This window comes from Cyprinodon tularosa, unplaced genomic scaffold (assembly GCF_016077235.1).
Source record: "Cyprinodon tularosa strain WSP-4 unplaced genomic scaffold, ASM1607723v1 ctg773, whole genome shotgun sequence".
Classification (NCBI taxonomy): Eukaryota; Metazoa; Chordata; class Actinopteri; order Cyprinodontiformes; family Cyprinodontidae; genus Cyprinodon; species Cyprinodon tularosa.
Window position 1 is genome coordinate 75,229 of NW_024039533.1, and position 18,568 is coordinate 93,796.

General features: G+C 43.3%; 1 protein-coding gene across 1 annotated transcript; it reads right to left on the bottom strand.

Moving 5' to 3' along the window:
- Window positions 1–8,684: 8,684 nt before the first annotated feature.
- Window positions 8,685–11,103, bottom strand: ier5l (immediate early response 5-like). Its single transcript, XM_038270705.1, has one exon. It carries the CDS (start codon window positions 10,962–10,964, stop codon window positions 10,149–10,151), a length of 816 nt encoding a protein of 271 aa, XP_038126633.1. The 5' UTR covers window positions 10,965–11,103; the 3' UTR covers window positions 8,685–10,148.
- Between the last annotated feature and the right edge of the window lie 7,465 nt (window positions 11,104–18,568).

An 18,568-nucleotide genomic window follows, 5' to 3' on the forward strand; every position in this document is an offset into this window, starting at 1 on the left:
AAGGTCCACAGTGAAGCTCTGAGGTCCAGTCTGCAGTTTTAGAGGAAACTGAGATTTTATTGTTCACCAGAACCCTCGACCCCCCCCCACCAGAGACCTGCTGACCAGTACCACCCTCCCCCCTCCCAGTACACCTATCCCCGCAGCCCACCCCCACCCCATCACTCCTCTTTGCTGTCACATGTGGCCTCCTCCCCCCGCCGTCAACCCCCTTCTCTCCCCCCTTCTCTCTCTGTTGTGTTGTCTTCTCCCCCTCCCCTCAACCTTTTTCACCCCCTCCTCAAACAAACAGCCCCCCTCAGGCCACCTGGTGCCCCCCTCCTCCCGGCTGGATCAGCTGATGATAAAAATAAAACGCATTTAAAGCTGATTTCTGCTAGAAATCTTATATTTTTTTTTTCATTTCTTGATGTCAGAAACTATTTAATCTGTGGTGAAAATGAACATTTTACAGAAACTAGAAAATGCTGCTGATCAGATGAGAACTTATTGGTGTTCGGGTGTCAGTCTCTCCTGCTCCAGATGGAGGAGCTGTGAATACACAGAGAGACAAACCATCATCAGCTCACAGGGAGAACCGAGCCGGGTTCTGCACCCCTCCCCGTCCGGTTCTGCTTCCAGCTGGAAGCGTCTTCACCATTCAAAGGTGAATTCAGAACAGCCTCCTTCATCATTTAAAGCTCCTGTTCCTTGGTTCCCAGAAAATCCTGCAGAGCTGCAGGAAACATGGAGCAGCGACTGGATGAGAGGAGGAAAATAACCAGGAGGAGGAGGAGGAGGGTGTGGAGCATTAGAGGGAGGGTCAGCCTGAGGTGGCTCTGCTCCGTATACACACTGATATCTTCATTCATTGATTTTAAAGAACACCACCAAGTGGCACAGAGCAGAGATAACAGGGAAGGAGCCGTTCAGGGCTGCTGGTCTGAGTTTTATCACCAAAAAAAAATTTCTAACACCTCAGGAAATCAGCTTTCTGCGTGAATTAACCCTGAATAATATATTTAGACTTCATTTAGATGTTTAAAACCACATAATACAACGATAGGACCTGGAATGAGGCACAATTATCATTTGAGAAAGAACCAACATGACGCATCATGTGCGCATTCAGCTCAGCAAAGAACTCATGCTCTTCCTCAACACTGAAGTCCTCAGACATTTTTCTTTCGTTGTTTCTTTCTTTGCAGAGGTAAACAGCACATTTCTTCTTCTACGCTTGCATTATCGGCAGAGCAGACGCTGAATGCGCACTTTCGTCTGGTTTGGTCTGCCGCGGTTTCCGTAGCCTCGTGAACGCGCTTTCAGGAAATCCTATACACTACTGTTTATGCTCTAAAAACATTCTAAATGACTTCGTTTCGAGTAAATTATGGACGCTACCCACTCAGGACACTTGGAATACATTGGACGAGCAGTATGGAGGAATATTGACACGTTTTTTGTGGACTTTTATGGACCTTTCTGCCTCAGGCACCGTAGACCTCCATTATTTGAATGTCAGCAGACAGCAAGAAGCCTCCCAGATCTCCAGATGCATTTGAGATATCAAAAAAGTACTCCAGAGTGTTGTTCAGCATGGGGGTGAGTAGAAAATGAAGGCTAATCATGTTTTGGGTGTACTATTCCTTTAAGGCTGGTTTATGCTTAAAAACCAGGTCGTCTGCATGTGTGTCGCAGTTAACGCAGATATGCCCCGCCCCTTTATGCCCGCCCCTTCCGCAGACACTCTGCTCTACCTCTCTAAACTGCAGACAGGAGGCCTCTGATTGGTCAAATCTACATCCGCTCTACACTATGCATATTTCCTGTTTGGTTCCTTACCGGCCTGTTTTGTTTTTATGACCGCCATTTTGGAAAACGACTGGTGAAGATGGAGCAGCTAGAAGAGCGAGGTGCCAGTGGCGGCTGGTGAAAAATATTTTTGGTGGGGCTGATATAGCCTAGTGTATGTCTCCAACTAACCCGGAATAAGAATTCAAATAAACAATTGGACAATACATACAATTTAACAGTAATGATTTAATTTACTATATAATAACAGTAACAGTGATGATTTGGGTCACTGTGACGGGGTTCTTTGGCCTCCAAGAATCCAGTCTCAGTCGGGTTACCGGTGTTGGTGATTTATTGAGCTCAAAAACTCAAAACAGGGTGCAAAAGAAACTAAACATACAAGATACTCTGGGCCTCAGCCTCCCTCCAGTTACCAGCAATGTAACAAAGAAACAGAAAACAAAAATTGCCGCTTTTCTTCCCACAGCCCTCATTAAATAGTTTAAGCCCCTCACCTCAGGCTCTCTTATTTCTGATTTCTTCTCATTAATCAGTTTTGTCCATATATTACCTCCACAAACAATTGATGTACAAAAACAAATAATTTTTACAACTTAATTCTTTTACACAGATTCATTGACTTATTCAATTACACCAAACTGGGTTTGAACCCAGCAAAGACGCAGCCAGACTGAAGATGACAAGTCCCCGTAGCATAAACACGTACACACCCACACCCCCCACACACCCACACACACACACACACACACACACACACACACACACACACACACACACACACACACACACACACACACACACACACGGCTAACCCCACTGAAATATTAAGTGTGCACCCTCAATACGCCAGCAGGTAACCAGGAACAGCTTGTGTGTTTTAAGTTCATGGAGCTACTGATCTCAGCGCGAGTGTATTGGTCCTCACAAACACAGTATAACAGGAATGTGTGTGTGGCGCGCAAAGTTAGAGAGGTTGTTTTAAGCGACGAGGTGGATTCGTCACAGTCACAATAACCATGAAATGAAATGTTCATATCATACAACAGGGATGTTCTTCTGGCAAACGGGTAGATAAATAAGGATCTCACCGAATTTGGTGGAAGCTGCATCTCGCTCGTTACATTCGCCATCTTCCCTCTCATTGTCTGCACCTGCGCTTGGGTTCAGAAGCCTGTAAAAGCGCAGTATTTTCAGCGCCCCAATACCATAAAGTTCCGAGACACTGATTGGCCATTAAATTCACCTAGCAATAGTACATGATTGACAGATTCTCTGCAAATGTGGGTCAGTCTGATCACAGCCCCCAGAACAGAGACGGTAGGAGTCTGTCTGTGGAAATCCACAAATTAATGACAGTAGATAGGGAAATGTAGTTTATATAATTTGTTTTGCTTATAGTTACACAGTCTAGAGAGTAAAACAGACATTTATGAGTTAATTTCTAAAAATATATTTTACGTTTCTCTCTTCTTATCAGGGAGGGCGGTGCCCCAGCGCCCCCTATGGGCCGGCCGCCACTGCGAGGTGCGCGAGAACGCTGGGACCCTTTTTCCACCTGGATCTCCGCTCTTTTTGGCCCTCATGTCCCTCCGTTGTCGCACAAACTTGCCGCCACTTCTTCACCGCCTCGGCCGTATCTAGACCCACAGCTAGTTCCTGATTGGCCCCTTTTGCGTTGTGGCGTGGTATAACAGAGCGCAGACCATGTTTCATTATTGGGCATAGATCAAAAATATCTGCTACGAGCTCATTGCGACGTACTGCTGCAGGAGGATAACCAGCCCTTCAGTCCTTGAAGTGACCGACCTGGGTCCTTTATTTATTTATTTAATCAGGACAGAGCACATTAATGAACAATCTTATACTTCTGCAATAGGGCTGTCAGTTTTAACGCGTTAACTGCTTTAGACTATAACGCCGACATTTTTTTTAACGCACGTCAATCGCGCATCAAAACAAACGCACCGTTGGCTTGAGTTCTTTATTTTTCCGCAGCGCCCTCTGTACTGTTTGTTTTACCCTCGGCGCTTTCCGTAGCTTCAGGAATGCTAAGTTTGCGGGAGAGTCCGCAGCATAACAGACCCGTGCTTTGAATGGGCAAAAATGGCCAGCAGACAAGGTATCCTGAATGATACGTTTCTTTTTTAAGTTATGCCAGAAGGTTCTCTTGACAAAACCCAATTCGTCTGTCTATGTTGTCCAGAAGAAACGAGCGTCTCACTGGCTTAGTGCCAACAAGACAAAGAAATGAACTAAGTCATGTGGACTGCGCTGCTGCTGCACTTCCTGTTCAGACCAAATGAATATTAAAGCATTTTGAAAATGTTCTACATGTAAAATGTTATGTTGCTGAGATGACTGCAAAGCCCAGTTATTGTAATTTCGTTTGATTTATTTATTATTTTGTGAATAAATTCATTTCATTTTAATTAAGTCTGTATTTCATAACGGAATGTGCACTTTATTTTAACATCTTTATTTTTGTCCTATGTTTGAGAAAAAACGTAAGCTTACGGAGTACTTTGACGTACTGTTTACCGTTCTGTAGTTTTGTAAAGTTTTGATGGAAGCATAACGCCTAATTTAAAATTTAGAATTTAAACCAGGATATTTTTATTCTAGTTTCTTAAAAGTGCTAGAAACATTATGCTAATAAAAAAAATTTTTGTATAAGCATGTGTTTTTTACATTTTTGCACAATTGCATTTTTAAATGGCCAAATAAAATAAATAAAATAAAAAGATAAAATATGCGATTAATCTCGAGTTAACTGTTGATAATATGCGATTAATCGCGATTAATCGCAATTTTTAATAGTTTGACAGCACTATTCTGTACAGATTGTAAATGAGCCAGATTGTAGCATAGTTGCTAATTTCCATATGTCGTCCTGAGGCAGGAAGACAAAACAACACAAGATCACATCATTCAATATCAGTCAAAACACATAGACACGCGTTCAGACAATAACATTACAACAATAAAATTAGAGTGCATGACTGGGAACTTTTAAGAAACTGTTTAAGGTGCTTTTTAAATGTGCAATAAGTGGGACATTCCCTGATGTTTGTTCCAGAAGTGACCCCCCCTCTGACTGATAGAAGGTTAGTCCAAAGGTTGTTCTTCTGTGGGGGGTCTCTAGGTCTCCTCTGGAAGAGGCTCTGGTGCAAATACGTCTGCCAGGTCTAATGTAGGTAGAAAGTGGAGGTGGGGCTAACGCATTCAGAATTTTGTAAATTAAACAACTATTTTTAAAATAAATAATATTTTCAAAATTGAGCCTATTATATTTTTCCAAAATATTACACTGATGGAATGACAGGGGCTTTTGATCAAAGATTTTTAAAGATTTTTTGAATAATATTTCTCTCGTACCCTTTTTTTTTCCACAAAAAAGAGCTACTAGTGCCTATTAAAAAAACAAAACAAACTTAGGCTCAATCTGAAAACCTTTAATTGGTAAAAAAAAAAACAAAAAAAACATGAGCCGTGGTGGAAATGTGTCCCTGTTGGCAGTTATAAATGTTATTCAAATAGTGCTGCAGTTAGGAAGGAGTCAGGACCTGGGAGCAAGATGCTTCCTAGCACTAATGCAGTTAGCATAGGAACCTCATGATCTTCCTAGACACGGCTAGGAGCTTTATGGTTTCCCACAATCCTTTGGGTTACAGCCCACCTAATTGACTTTGACAAAATGTCTTCACTGTTCTCGTTGTGATAAACCCTAATGTTCACACCTTCGCATATGTTGGGTTTTATGATGGAGAGCTTCAGCTGCTCTTAGCTTTTGGTTAACTTTTGTTTTCTGTTGTTGTTTTTCTGTAGTCTGCTGTTGAAGATTCTCAGTCATCCAGGTCATAGTCATTCCAAAAAATTAAAAAAAACAACCCACTGGACTTTGTTTCCAAGTTTGAAGATGTTTCTCTTCCCATCCAGGAAGGTTTTTCAATTCAAAATGTCAGGAATAGCCTTGAGTTCCAGGTTTTATAGTCCCAACTCGCCCAGCATAATTATTGCACATGTCCTCATGTGAGCTCCTTTCCTAACCTGGATAGTGTTCTTACTGCTGGCCCCATGAAACGTGAAGGGATAGGAGCTAGGAACAGGAGCTAGGAACTACAATGTGAGGTATTAGGAAGAAGTCGCTACAGGCCTCAGTTAGCAGGTGAAAGGGCGTGACAGCGAACCAGTCTGCGTGAGAAAGTCTCACTTCTCTAGAATCAAGATGGCAGCAGAGCCTAGTGGCTAGCAAAGCTGCATCTGGATGAAGAACAATATATCTAGAAATAAAAATGAAACTTTATTGATCTCACAAGGGAGAAATTGACTCATTTAAACCATCCCCTTGCGGATGCTCTGCCGATAATGCAAGCGTAGAAGAAGAAATGTGCTGTTTACCTGTGCAAAGAAAGAAACAATGAAAGAAAAATGTCTGAGGACTTCAGTGTTGAGGAAGAGCATGAGTTCTTTGCCGAGCTGAATGCGCACTTTCATCTGGTTTGGTCTGCCGGCTTCCGTAGCGTCGTGATCGCGCATGTGCACGCTTTCAGGAAATCCTATACACTACTGTTTATGCTCTAAAAACATTCTAAATGACTTCGTTTCGAGTAAATTCTGGACGCTACCCACTCAGGACACTTGGAATACATTGGACGAGCAGTATGGAGGAATATTGACACGTTTTTTGTGGACTTTTATGGACCTTTCTGTCTCGGGCACCATGGACCTCCATTATTTGAATGTCAGCAGACAGCAAGAAGCCTCCCAGATCTCCAGATGCATTTGAGATATCAAAAAAGTACTCCAGAGTGTTGTTCAGCATGGGGGTGAGTAGAAAATGAAGGCTAATCATGTTTTGGGTGTACTATTCCTTTAATCTGCGCTAATCTGGAATATATTCCCAGAAAAATTTATAAGGCGTTGATTTCCTCAGCTGCTTTAAATCTAGTTTAAAAATGTATTGAGAGCCCTTTGACTGAGGTACACTATATTGCCAAAAGTATTTGCTCACCCATCCAAATTATTGGAATCAGGTGTTCCAATCACTTCCATGGCCACAGGTGTATAAATTCAAGCACCTAGGCATGCAGACTGTTTTTACAAACATTTGTGAAAGAATGGGTCGCTCTCAGGAGCTCAGTGAATTCCAGCGTGGAACTGTGATAGGATGCCACCTGTGCAACAAATCCAGTCGTGAAATTTCCTAGCTCCTAAATATTCCACAGTCAACTGTCAGCTGTATTATAAGAAAATGGAAGTGTTTGGGAACGACAGCAACTCAGCCACGAAGTGGTAGGCCACGTAAACTGACGGAGCGGGGTCAGCGGATGCTGAAGCGCATAGTGCGAAGAGGTCGCCAACTTTCTGCAGAGTCAATCACTACAGACCTCCAAACTTCATGTGGCCTTCAGATTAGCTCAAGAACAGTGCGCAGAGAGCTTCATGGAATGGGTTTCCATGGTCGAGCAGCTGCATCCAAGCCATACATCACCAAGTGCAATGCAAAGCGTCGGATGCGGTGGTGTAAAGCACGCCGCCACTGGACTCTAGAGCAGTGGAGACGCGTTCTCTGGAGTGACGAATCGCGCTTCTCCATCTGGCAATCTGATGGACGGGTCTGGGTTTGGCGGTTGCCAGGAGAACGGTACTTGTCTGACTGCATTGTGCCAAGTGTAAAGTTTGGTGGAGGGGGGATTATGGTGTGGGGTTGTTTTTCAGGAGCTGGGCTTGGCCCCTTAGTTCCAGTGAAAGGAACTCTGAATGCTTCAGCATACCAAGACATTTTGGACAATTCCATGCTCCCAACTTTGTGGGAACAGTTTGGAGCTGGCCCCTTCCTCTTCCAACATGACTGTGCACCAGTGCACAAAGCAAGGTCCATAAAGACATGGATGACAGAGTCTGGTGTGGATGAACTTGACTGGCCTGCACAGAGTCCTGACCTCAACCCGATAGAACACCTTTGGGATGAATTAGAGCGGAGACTGAGAGCCAGGCCTTCTCGTCCAACATCAGTGTGCAACCTCACAAATGCGCTTCTGGAAGAATGGTCAAAAATTCCCATAAACACACTCCTAAACCTTGTGGACAGCCTTCCCAGAAGAGTTGAAGCTGTTCTAGCTGCAAAGGGTGGACCGACGTCATATTGAACCCTATGGATTAGGAACGGGATGTCACTTAAGCTCATATGTGAGTCAAGGCAGGTGAGCAAATACTTTTGGCAATATAGTGTATCTAAACATAACTAGCTACGTTTTCAATTTAATTGTCCTTTTATTCTCTTATCAATCATTTTTTTACATTTGTTTTATACAATTTGTTTTCTTTATATATTATTTAAATAGTTAATTTTCTTGTTTAATTACCTCAATGCCACTGCAATGCGATTTTTAATGTGTAGCCCTTTGAATTGTGTTTAAATGTGCTTTATATATCAAGCTGCTTTGCTAAGCACGGTGGTGGCGGGGTGATGATCTGGGCTTCAGTAGCTGATCACCTTCCAGTCTTTTAGTGAATCGTTGACTGCTCTATAGAGCACATTTATCTGAAGTCCAATGTGAGTCAAATCTACAAAAAAAAAAGACTAAAACAGGAAAATGTTTTAGTGGCCTAGTCAAAGTCCAGACCTCAAACCAATTAGGATTCTCTGAACTAAACCCTGATGAGCTTAGTTCCTACAGAGGAAGTTTCATGAATCTTTTGTTTCTGATCTGAGGTTTGATTTAGCTTCTGAAGTTTCTGGAAGTTCATCCGTACCAGAAATGAATTAATTTGCTCTCTTTGATTTATCATATTTCCAGGTTTATATGATCAACAGAGATCCTCGTTAATCTTCCCCTGGTTGTTTTATAGTTCAGACATCATGTAGAATGAAAAACTGATCACAACAGTTAAGATGAAAGACTTATTTTTTATTAAGATTATAAATTTTAACAAATACTTTCTCGAACAGTTTCACCCGGAGATATACAATTTATTAAGCACAAAAATACAAGAATAACAAAGAAAATATGTCGAGAATGGCTGAATACTCTCTTTCTTTTGGTACACATAGTGCTCGTAAAGCTAACGCATGGATCCTCGGGGTTATGGCTGAAATCAGGAGCTTCCCTTTTTAAAACAAAAGGACTATGATCAATCTGTTGTGTTTTTTTTCTTTTTTTTCTTTACAAAGTTTAAAACTGACAAAACCAAGCTGGAGTCATAAAGAACGGCGACAACGACTGAAAGGAAAAGGATGCTAGTGATCACAGAGGAGGTGCAGAGTCTGTTTGTCATCGACATGCTGACGAACTGCTCAGGCTGTGCAAGAGGCAGCTCAGAGTGGACAGCAGAACATTCAGTCACTTCCATCGGAGCTAGCAGTAGTGTGCATCACTTTTAAGGCAACAGAAGTCCCTCAGATCCTGGGTCTGCAGATACGGCACCAAAGTGTTCTGCCTCTTCCGCACAGATCTGCTCTGTTTTTGTTTGGACTCTGAAGGAGGAGGCCGGGCTCAGCTGCAAACGCCTACGTTTCCTCCAATAAGCTGTGAGTGACACGCCTGTCCATCCTGTCCATGTTTATTTTAAGACACATGTGTGCTCTGAGGTAAAACCCTGCATCAGTCCAACCTTCACACAGGACTGCGTCACAGCTGTTGACATCAGGTGATTAAAGATGGCTGAGGCAGGAGACAGGAGCCTGAAATCTTCTTAAAAGAAACATCAAACCGGAGACCTGATTGGATTTGTTTTGCTGTGTTTGGGCCTGGCTTTCTGCAGACATGTGTGCAGATAATTGGGATCTGACTGGGATTCTCTGCACAGCTGTGCAAAGGAGGAATTCAAATGTTTCTGGAGAACCTTCTGATGGAGCTTCATGAGGAGCGACTTCAGCCTCCTATATGTGCAAAATGAAACCAGCCCCCTTCCTCTCCTCACTGTGTAAACTGGGAACAGGTTCTGAAATGTTCCCACACAGAACAACTGAGCCCGGTCTCCCTTTGATCAGATAACCTGTCTGAGTCCAGATCCACTGCAGGTCATTTCGCCCCCTTTGCCATTTCGTACCTGCTTTGTTTTATTTTATTAGACTCTAATGAATAATTTCTACCAGCAGGAGGGTAAATAGTTGTTTTGGTTTGATCAAAGGTCAGAATCTGTCATATTTTAGTGTAAAAAACTGCTCCAAACTGACATTAAATTGACGTTTTCTTGTGATTTAAAGTTGGATTTAATAAGAACCCTTTTTAATTATCTAAAATGAATGAACTTGTTTGTCCTTGTTTCGACACCTGGGTACGAAATAGCTCCTTCACGGATAGGAAACAGCGCTAGGATGGGGCAAAGGGGGCGACCTGACCCGGAGCCGATCAGAAGGCCACTATGGCCCGGGTCCAGGCTCCGAGGCTGGCCAGCGCCCGCTTGCTGCAGACCTGCTCCAGGTCCGCCTGGCGGCTCAGCAGCCCCGAAAAGCCGGAGCCGAAGATGGAGATCAGGTTGGAGATGTTGGACGTGTCCGTGTAGTCCGGGTTACAGTCCGGGTTCGAGTAGTCCTCCCGTTTCAACCTCTTGCGCCCCACAGTGAAGTCCGACAGTTCCTCCGAGTCCGGAGCGCAACAACCGAAGTCCACCTTCCGCTTCCTGGGCGCAGCGCCCGGTGCGCCCGGTGCGCACTGCGGCGCGGCGCAGCAGCAGTCCTGATGCAGGAAGCCGTTCTCCACCGTGGTCACCACATGAGTGTCCAAGTCCAGCACGGTGGTTTTGTTGCAGTAGGTGCTGCTGTTCTGGGAGAACTGCTCGCAGGCTGGAGCCTCCATGCAGCAGCTCCGGTAGTACGGCTGCTCCGGCTCTCTGCTGCCCGCCGTCCGGCTCTCCTCTCCGCTGCACTGAGCCCGTCCCTGCTCCTCCTCGTCCCCGTCCTCCGCGCCCAGGTCCAGCGGGTCCAGCTCCTGGATCTCGTTGCAGACCGCCATCACCTCCTCGTACTGCTGCATCCTGTAGATCTCTGCGTACTTCTCCTTGATGTAGACCTGCCGCGCGTTCCTCAGCACGTAGGACACCAGCAGGTTCTTGTGCAGCTTGATGCCTCCTCTCTGCGTCCTGGAGTTGTGGATCTTCATTAAGGAGATGGAGATCAGGCTCTGTGCGTCCACGGCGCACTCCATGGCCCCCCGGTCCACCTGCATCCAGCTCCAGTCCGGGAGATCGGAACCGCCTGTCAATGATCTGGTTCGGTTCTGTTCGAGCTGTTCCAGTCAGCTGTGAGTGGAAACATTGGACACAGCGCAGCGCCGCTGAGGATCAGCTCTCATTTACAGAAGCCCTCGAACCACATAGCTTATATATAAACCTCCCAAAACCCGCCCCTCTCTAAACTGACCAATCAGCTGCCTGGATTCCTCTGAGTGACAGACAGGCGCTCAAAGCAGCCGTCCCTGCGGACCAATCAGCTGCAGGCGGCTGCTCTGAACTATTCAAATTCCAACCAGGCAGCCTGACAGGAATGTCCTCATTTCTGGAGCTCCACGGGAAAACTTGTTCTAGAGAAGGTCCAAACACAAAAGTCCAAATATACAAACATCCTCCATGTGTTACTTTCAAATAAAAAAAACTTTTACCTTCACCTTAAAGTGTATAAACAAAGTAACTCCAGACTAAAAATGGATTATATGTGAGGAAAGTTAAAGTTATGAATAAAAAATATATATTTTTTTAATGTTTTCATGCATAAACCTTTTTTAAATCATGCAATGATCAACATAAGTGTTTGGGGAAAAGCAGATAAGGTGTTTGGACGGTGCAGAGGTGAGGGCAGGAATGTTTGGGGGGTGGGGGAGGAAATACTCACTCTTTTCCTGGAAAGGTTTACATTTTAAGAGGGAAATTACCTCCTTTCTTCACTCATTTAACCTCACATGGATGATCTGATTCTTATCCAGCTCTGACCCTCTTTAAAAGTTGTTATTTTAAAACAAAAAATCTAAGCTGAATGGTTTCCCTCAGAGGAAAAGGGTCCAAATTTGTCATTAGGAATCAATGTTTTGCAGCATTTCTTTTATTAACTGAAACAATCTTTCTGCAAAGAAAGTAATTTTCCAGTGATGCGGTTCATGAACTCAGTTAGTCCGAAAAAAGTGATGCAGAAGTTGCTGACGGCCACTAGATGGTGGCTCCTATAACAGCCTCTGAAGTAGAGGTGGGCGGATCGATCCCAGGATCGATACTATCGATACCAACGCTGGTATTTATATTGAACAATATTCGTTTAACAAGATCGATACTTTTTATCCTCTCTCGCGCGCGCTGACTGCTGCGGAGTCACCAGTTTCCCCATATGTGTAACAGCACTTTGCTCCCCCTCCCCTCTCCTACAGTCACATGGCTCAGCGGCGCCAGCCAATCAGCGCGCAGGCTTAGCTTGGCCTGCCCACTCAGCACTACGTCACACAGACAACCGCGCTGCCGGTTGCTGGGTGAGTGCTCACTCAGACTTGGATGGAGAGAGAGACCAAAGACCCGCCTCCAGCCTCAGACAGACATCTTTGACCCAAGCGTTTCAGTCCTCCAGAGAATATCCAGGTAGATAACAGTGGTCATCGTCTGCAGCACTTCATTATACATCATATATTACTCAGAAAGTGTAGTTAAGACCTTGAAAAAACCCAGTACATTTATCCCATTAAAAATTGTTAGCTAAAATAAGCTAACATTAGATAATCTCTTATTTATTCCACGATTGAGAACTTTATAGAAAAAAAGCAACAGGCAAGTGCAGCTTAAATGTAAAAAGTATCGGTATCGGTATCGATATCGGCGATACTGACCCAGTATTTACTTGGTATCGGATCGATTAAAAAATCCCGGTATCGCCCACCTCTACTCTGAAGCATCCTCAGTCTGCAGGAGGAGGGTCTCTTTTTGGTCAAATGTGAAGCATGTCAGCCTGACAGCTGCTTCAGCCAATCACAAGAAGCAGAAAACAAATACAATACTTCTGATCCTAAAAAGAAGACAAACTAAATCTAAATCAAAACATTTAAAAAAATGATCAAGCTGTTTGAATGTTCAGGATTCTTTGAGCTCTTCTAAAAAAGCCAGATTTGTATCGGTGATAATTGGATGCGTGGCTCAGCTCCCACATTGTGCAGAAAGTCAGCCTCTCTGTGGCCCCTGCAGGTTAATGCAGGATCAAAAGCCCCTCAGTGTGACTGCAATAACCTGCACTGAACCTGTAGAGGCCAGTGCAGCACCAGTTTTCCTCCCTTTGTGATTAGTGCTTTTGTTATTCTCTGTAAATTCTCCCTTTGAGGTGGGACGGCGCTTCTGCAGCCTGCAGAGTGAAACCAGATATTTACTTTCATGCAGGATCAACTGAAAGTTTGGGGGAGCGGAGGAACCCCCCCTCCACCTCCAGGAAGAGACCTCACTGAGGGACGAGGGGAAAACATCTGCTTGCAATGTTCTCTGTGGATGATGAATGCAGAGCATGACACACACTCATCTTTTCTTCCAGAGGAGGTAGCTGTTTGCAAAGAGAGGGTCTGCAGCTCTGTGATGGAGCTTTTTCTAACCCAGCCATCAGTGTTGGCTCGGAAGAAAAGAGCTGCTGGAGCTCAGGTTGTACATCTAATCACGGCAAGGTGTCAAAGTTTTGGCATTAATTAGGACAGATTTGGGTCAGGAATCATTTCTAAAAGGGTTTTTGTCAACTTTTAATGGCTTGTTTCAAATGTTTAATCATTCAGTGTTTTTTTTATAACAGACGGTTTTAAAGCCTTCTGCAGCACTTTTACATGATTTCTATCAAATCTGTGCGGTTACAGCTAACAGATTTTGCAGATTAACGTATCTAAAGTTGCAAAAATCTGCTAAACCTTCACATTTTTCTGTTTATCATAAATGATATGAGGCATGCATGCTTGGAAGCATGCTAATAGAGAGTTTAAAAAAAATAGCAAAGCCTCATATCTGGATCAAAAGTCAGGTTCAGTATGTTTTCTACTTTTAAAGGAGTATTAATTAAAACAGAATCCTTCAGAGCTCAGATTATAAATATATTCTGTTTCATTTTATGAATTAAGTTATGGGTAATGTGAGCTAAAACCTGCATTTCTATATTTATAGCAAACTGGTGTTTCCAAAAGTTTTAAAAAGTAGAATAGGAGGCCAATCTTATAGCTGTCAGGTTCATCTACTGGCGAATCTTATTCTTTCCTGATTGATACGGCTAATAGTCAGAGGAGTTCAGATTCTCTATAGCTATTATGCACATCCTCGTGATGGTTGGCATATGGTGCAATTTTCAAACTGTAAAATCCTTGCAACAAACTAAATTATAATAAAACTAAAATGCGTTCTTTAAAACAAAGTACGATGTTCCTCTTATATTTGGCGAATTTATTTTAGAATATTTTGCAAAAATATGTTGCGGTGCATTATGAGATTTTGTATCTACAGGCTAACGTTTCCTAGCCTAGTGAGACCATCCTGATCTCGCGAGCTTTCAAGGTTTCACTCGCAGATCAGTCTGGAGACTCTCCGTTAAAGAAAACTTGGAGCCGTTCACCAAACGAACGTCCAATCAGCGTTGGCTTTGAGGCGGGTTGAGGTGTGACGCAACGAGAAGCGCGACAGTTCAGTCTAAAGAACATGGCGGCTTCAGCCGATGAAGCTAGCGTTAGCGTGGCTATCGAGCAAGTTTTATCGGAGTATTTCTTCACTGAAAGAAGAGCAAAACACTGCTCTGGAGGCTTTTCACAAAGGAAAAGATGTTTTTGCTCTTCTCCCGACTGGTTTCGGCAAGAGTTTGATCTATCAATTGGCTCCTCTTCGTCGTTGCTCTGTATCCATCTGTTTCCAGATGGATATGCGGAGCAAATCCATCTGGCGGAGTCAGGTTAAACGTTTCCTATCTTACGTGCATTGTTGCCAGGTTGGGATGTTTAGGTTAGTTTAGAATGGCTTTCTATGGGTAAAAAAATGTTTTTCTTTAGATTTATGGCCTAAAAGATCAATAGACTTTGGTTCAAATTGGGCGAGATTTCGTATATCCAGGCAGTTTATGACATCTGGCAACCCTGCTGATGTGGTGAGTGTGGACGTTACACAGCAGCAGTCACTGTAGCGTCCTTGTTTAAAACCAAAGCCAATAAAACTGCATATAAAAGTCTTGGTGATGGTTGTCGTGTGATGCTTGAAGATATATCAGTTAATCCACAATGTGTATTCATTGTGTGTTTCTCATTTGAGACGCACGCTTTTGACTGTACTTCTGTTTTTAGTAGATGGAAAAATGCCACGGCCGAAAATCCTTCCCAGTCTGAGTCTGGTTGCATATTCTGACATATTGCCAGCAGTTCAGATGACGGGTGATAAGGTCCACCACTGTCGCTTCGCCGCATCATAATATAGAAGAAGCTTCTATCTGCTGATTTAAACTCAGCACGCCGGACCCGGATTTTAGCGAAAACTGGTGCTTTAGTTGTTATGGAAAGCCAAGCAGTGGCCTCTGCATTCCTGGGTTCACCGGATCATCCAGAGATGCTCCTAATTGGAGGAGACCAGGAACTGTGGCGGGATCATGGCCGCCTGGCATTCATGGTCAGAGGCAGTTGGCTTTACTTCACTCTGGACTCTGGAGCGACAAGCGGACAACAAATGATGAGTGATTTTACAGTCCGTCCAGGGCTCAATAAAAAAAAAAAATTTTTTTAAGCTACCGACAAATCGCTCAAGAGAATTCCTGACTTCATCCTTTTTCAAGATTATTATCTGTCAACCATTTTGATTGAAAAGAGCTGAGTCTCTGATGCCTCTTCATCCGACGTCACAACCACACCCAAGCCCTCAATGGTTGTCATAAGATACAGAAGTTCAGATTATTTTTTAACTGCATCACATCCATCATTGCCATATTACTGAAAATGACCAAATCATTCCGGTTGTGTCACTTGAAATGCATCCATCGCATTGCTTTGCATCTCAGAGCTGCTGAACCACTACATAGGGATGGCATTGATCACTCCACCACTGGAATGGCATTCGGTGTGAAACCACCATTTAAAAGAGCTTTATGGAAACAGCAAAACTTGAAGTCAACAAAATCTCCCAAATGTGTTAAAGAGGAGATGGAAACACATTTACCAGATAAGTTCTGATTTAGCAGTGTTTACTTCTCACAATTGATTAGCTATTTGAGAATATAGTTATAGTTAGAATCTGTTATGGTTTTCCATAACAGATTAACTCTGTGTTGTTTATCTTTCATTTATTTTCCATTTTGTGTTATAATTAAGCAGTCACTTCCATCCACACCTGCTCCATATCAGCGGATTATTCCAGTCTTTGTTCTTAATCCCATATATACTCTCCCTGTACAGTTCTTCAGTGCTGGTTCTTTGTTATTTCTTTGCTTCCCATGTGTGTTCTCCATGACGTGTCCTGGATTTTTGGTTTTCAGAATTTTGTTTTTGGACTTCACTTCTGTTGTCTTTGGGATTGTGATTAAACCAACAAGAACTCATGTCTGCCTCCCTCATCTCTGCATTTGGATCCTCAACCAATCTCCTCCCTCAGATTGATAGAATCATCCTTCTCTCTTTACATCTCTGGTGTTTACCATCACTAATTTTAGCTGACATTGTCATGTTTGTTTTAAGGTTTCTAACCCACATGCAGAACACACGGACTCTGGGAAAAAGTTCAACAGTTTATTGTTTGACACAATAAGAATAAAGCACTGATTCTGGGGGTTATCAGGTCCAAGACTGGTCACGACTGGTTTCTCTGCAGAGGGGGACAGAATGGTTAGCAGATGTCCAGGTATCTTTGCTGGTAGAATGAGTGTAGGTCTGTACCTGTTCTGAGGTTTGAGCAGAGCGGCAGAGGGGGGGAACCAGGAGGGTACAGAGGCTGTCAGCAGGCAGAGGCAGAGCTTGGTTTGTGATCTTGCAGATTCAGATCTGAGTTTCTCTTTCAGTTTCTTCTGAGAGCGGGCAGGCAGGTGTCTGACAGATTTGACTTCCAGAGTTCTTCAGAGATCAGACAGGCTGGTTTCAGACTGAGAAACTCTTCCTGAGTTTCAGGGTTCAGACAGGTTCTTCCTGGGAAGCAGAGAGGACAAAAACATGTTAGGTTCAGGTTATCAGGGAGTCAGAGATTCAGACAGGCGGATTGGCTCAGGCTTGCTAACCATAACTGGCAAACACTCTGGCACTGGAGTGTTGCTCTGCCTCTCCTTAAATGCTGGTCTCCTGATGAGCAAACGAGCCGCAGGTGTGAAGTCAGCTCCAGCTCCAGGAGACCTAGAACGCCCTCTGTAGGAGAAAGGTGGACAGACCTCCAGATCCCAACAGACATGATAAAGGAAGTTCTATTTGCAACACATTTAATAAAACCCCACTCCATTACTGATCTTTGGTTCTTGCTAGTTGCTAACTATACATCCTGTTTATTACAGTCTAATCTCGTGGTCTAATCTTCTGACATTATGCTTTACATTGGTCTGTTGATTTAGTTTTAATGGATGAAAACAAGTCTAATTCGCATTTCAATAGCTTAGAAGTTTACTCAAAGTTCACATGATGGTTGGATATAAACATGACTTTAGGAAGTCCTCCTAGATCAGTGATGCTACGATCCTTTTGTGTCTCTGCTCTGTCTGCTCGAGCTCCAAGTTAGTCATCGTAGAAAGCCTTTCACAGTTTCCGTTTGTTTCTGGTTTTGCTGGAGGTGTCTTCTATTTTAAAGTGGAGCTTTTATCTCCACTATGTTAGCTTTTACAAAGGGCTTAGCCTTTATATGTTTACTTTGGAGTGACTGTAACGGTTATGGAATTAAGTAATTCAGAATGAGTACTAGTAAATGAAATGTTTTGTAATTTACATAATACCCAGAGATTGGTCATGTTTTGTACATAGAATAGCTCACACTATATGATGTGTATCTTCATACACCTATATATGTATATGAAGTTGTATTGTTGTATGTGTGTGTGGGGTGGGGTGGGGTGGGGTGGGGGGGGGTGGTACTTCTGTATCAGGTTTCATTATTACTCAACAATATCATTATCTTAAGCTACACAAAGGGTTTTATAATGTTCTAAAAAGGGAAACATTAGATATCGGCTGAAAGCTTATAGGGTAATAAAAGTAAAAATATTTAGAATTTGAATCAAAGTCAAAATTGTCTCCTTATAACAAACCAGATTAGTTTCAGAGACAGATGCTTGAATGTTACATTTTTCTTGTTATTTAAAAGAGAAAAAAGAAAACAAAATAAATGCATAATGATTTCAAAAATAAGTACATTTGTTTTTTTAAATAAATGATTTATCGGCATCAGAAAGAGTTTAGGTTCCAGTTTTTCCTGTGATGTTCTGCTTCCTCCTCTGCACTGTGGAACCGACTGTGTGCTCCTTATTAAAGCCTGTTCTCACAGAAGGCGCTGATTTCCCTGCGTTGCCATGCTTGCCTTCCCTCCCCACATTCTTGCATTATACTGCGGTGCCTTTCTATTTTCAGTCTGTCCTCGTTGGATCTGCACTCCCGTCCTCCCACCCTCGCCTCATCTTTTCAGCCTCACCGCTCCACACTCTCTCCTTTTAACGCTCCTCTGTGTGCTCTCTTATTTTTCGCCCCTTGGTGTCTTCCTAAGCATGTTTATTTCTCTCACTCAGAGCAGTAAGAGTGCAGCTCTGCAGCACAGTTGTAGGTGTCAGCAAAGCAGAGGTTGTTTTTTCGCTTCCTTTGCATGCACCAGAGAGCATCTCGCAGCTTTATCTGTGAGCTGA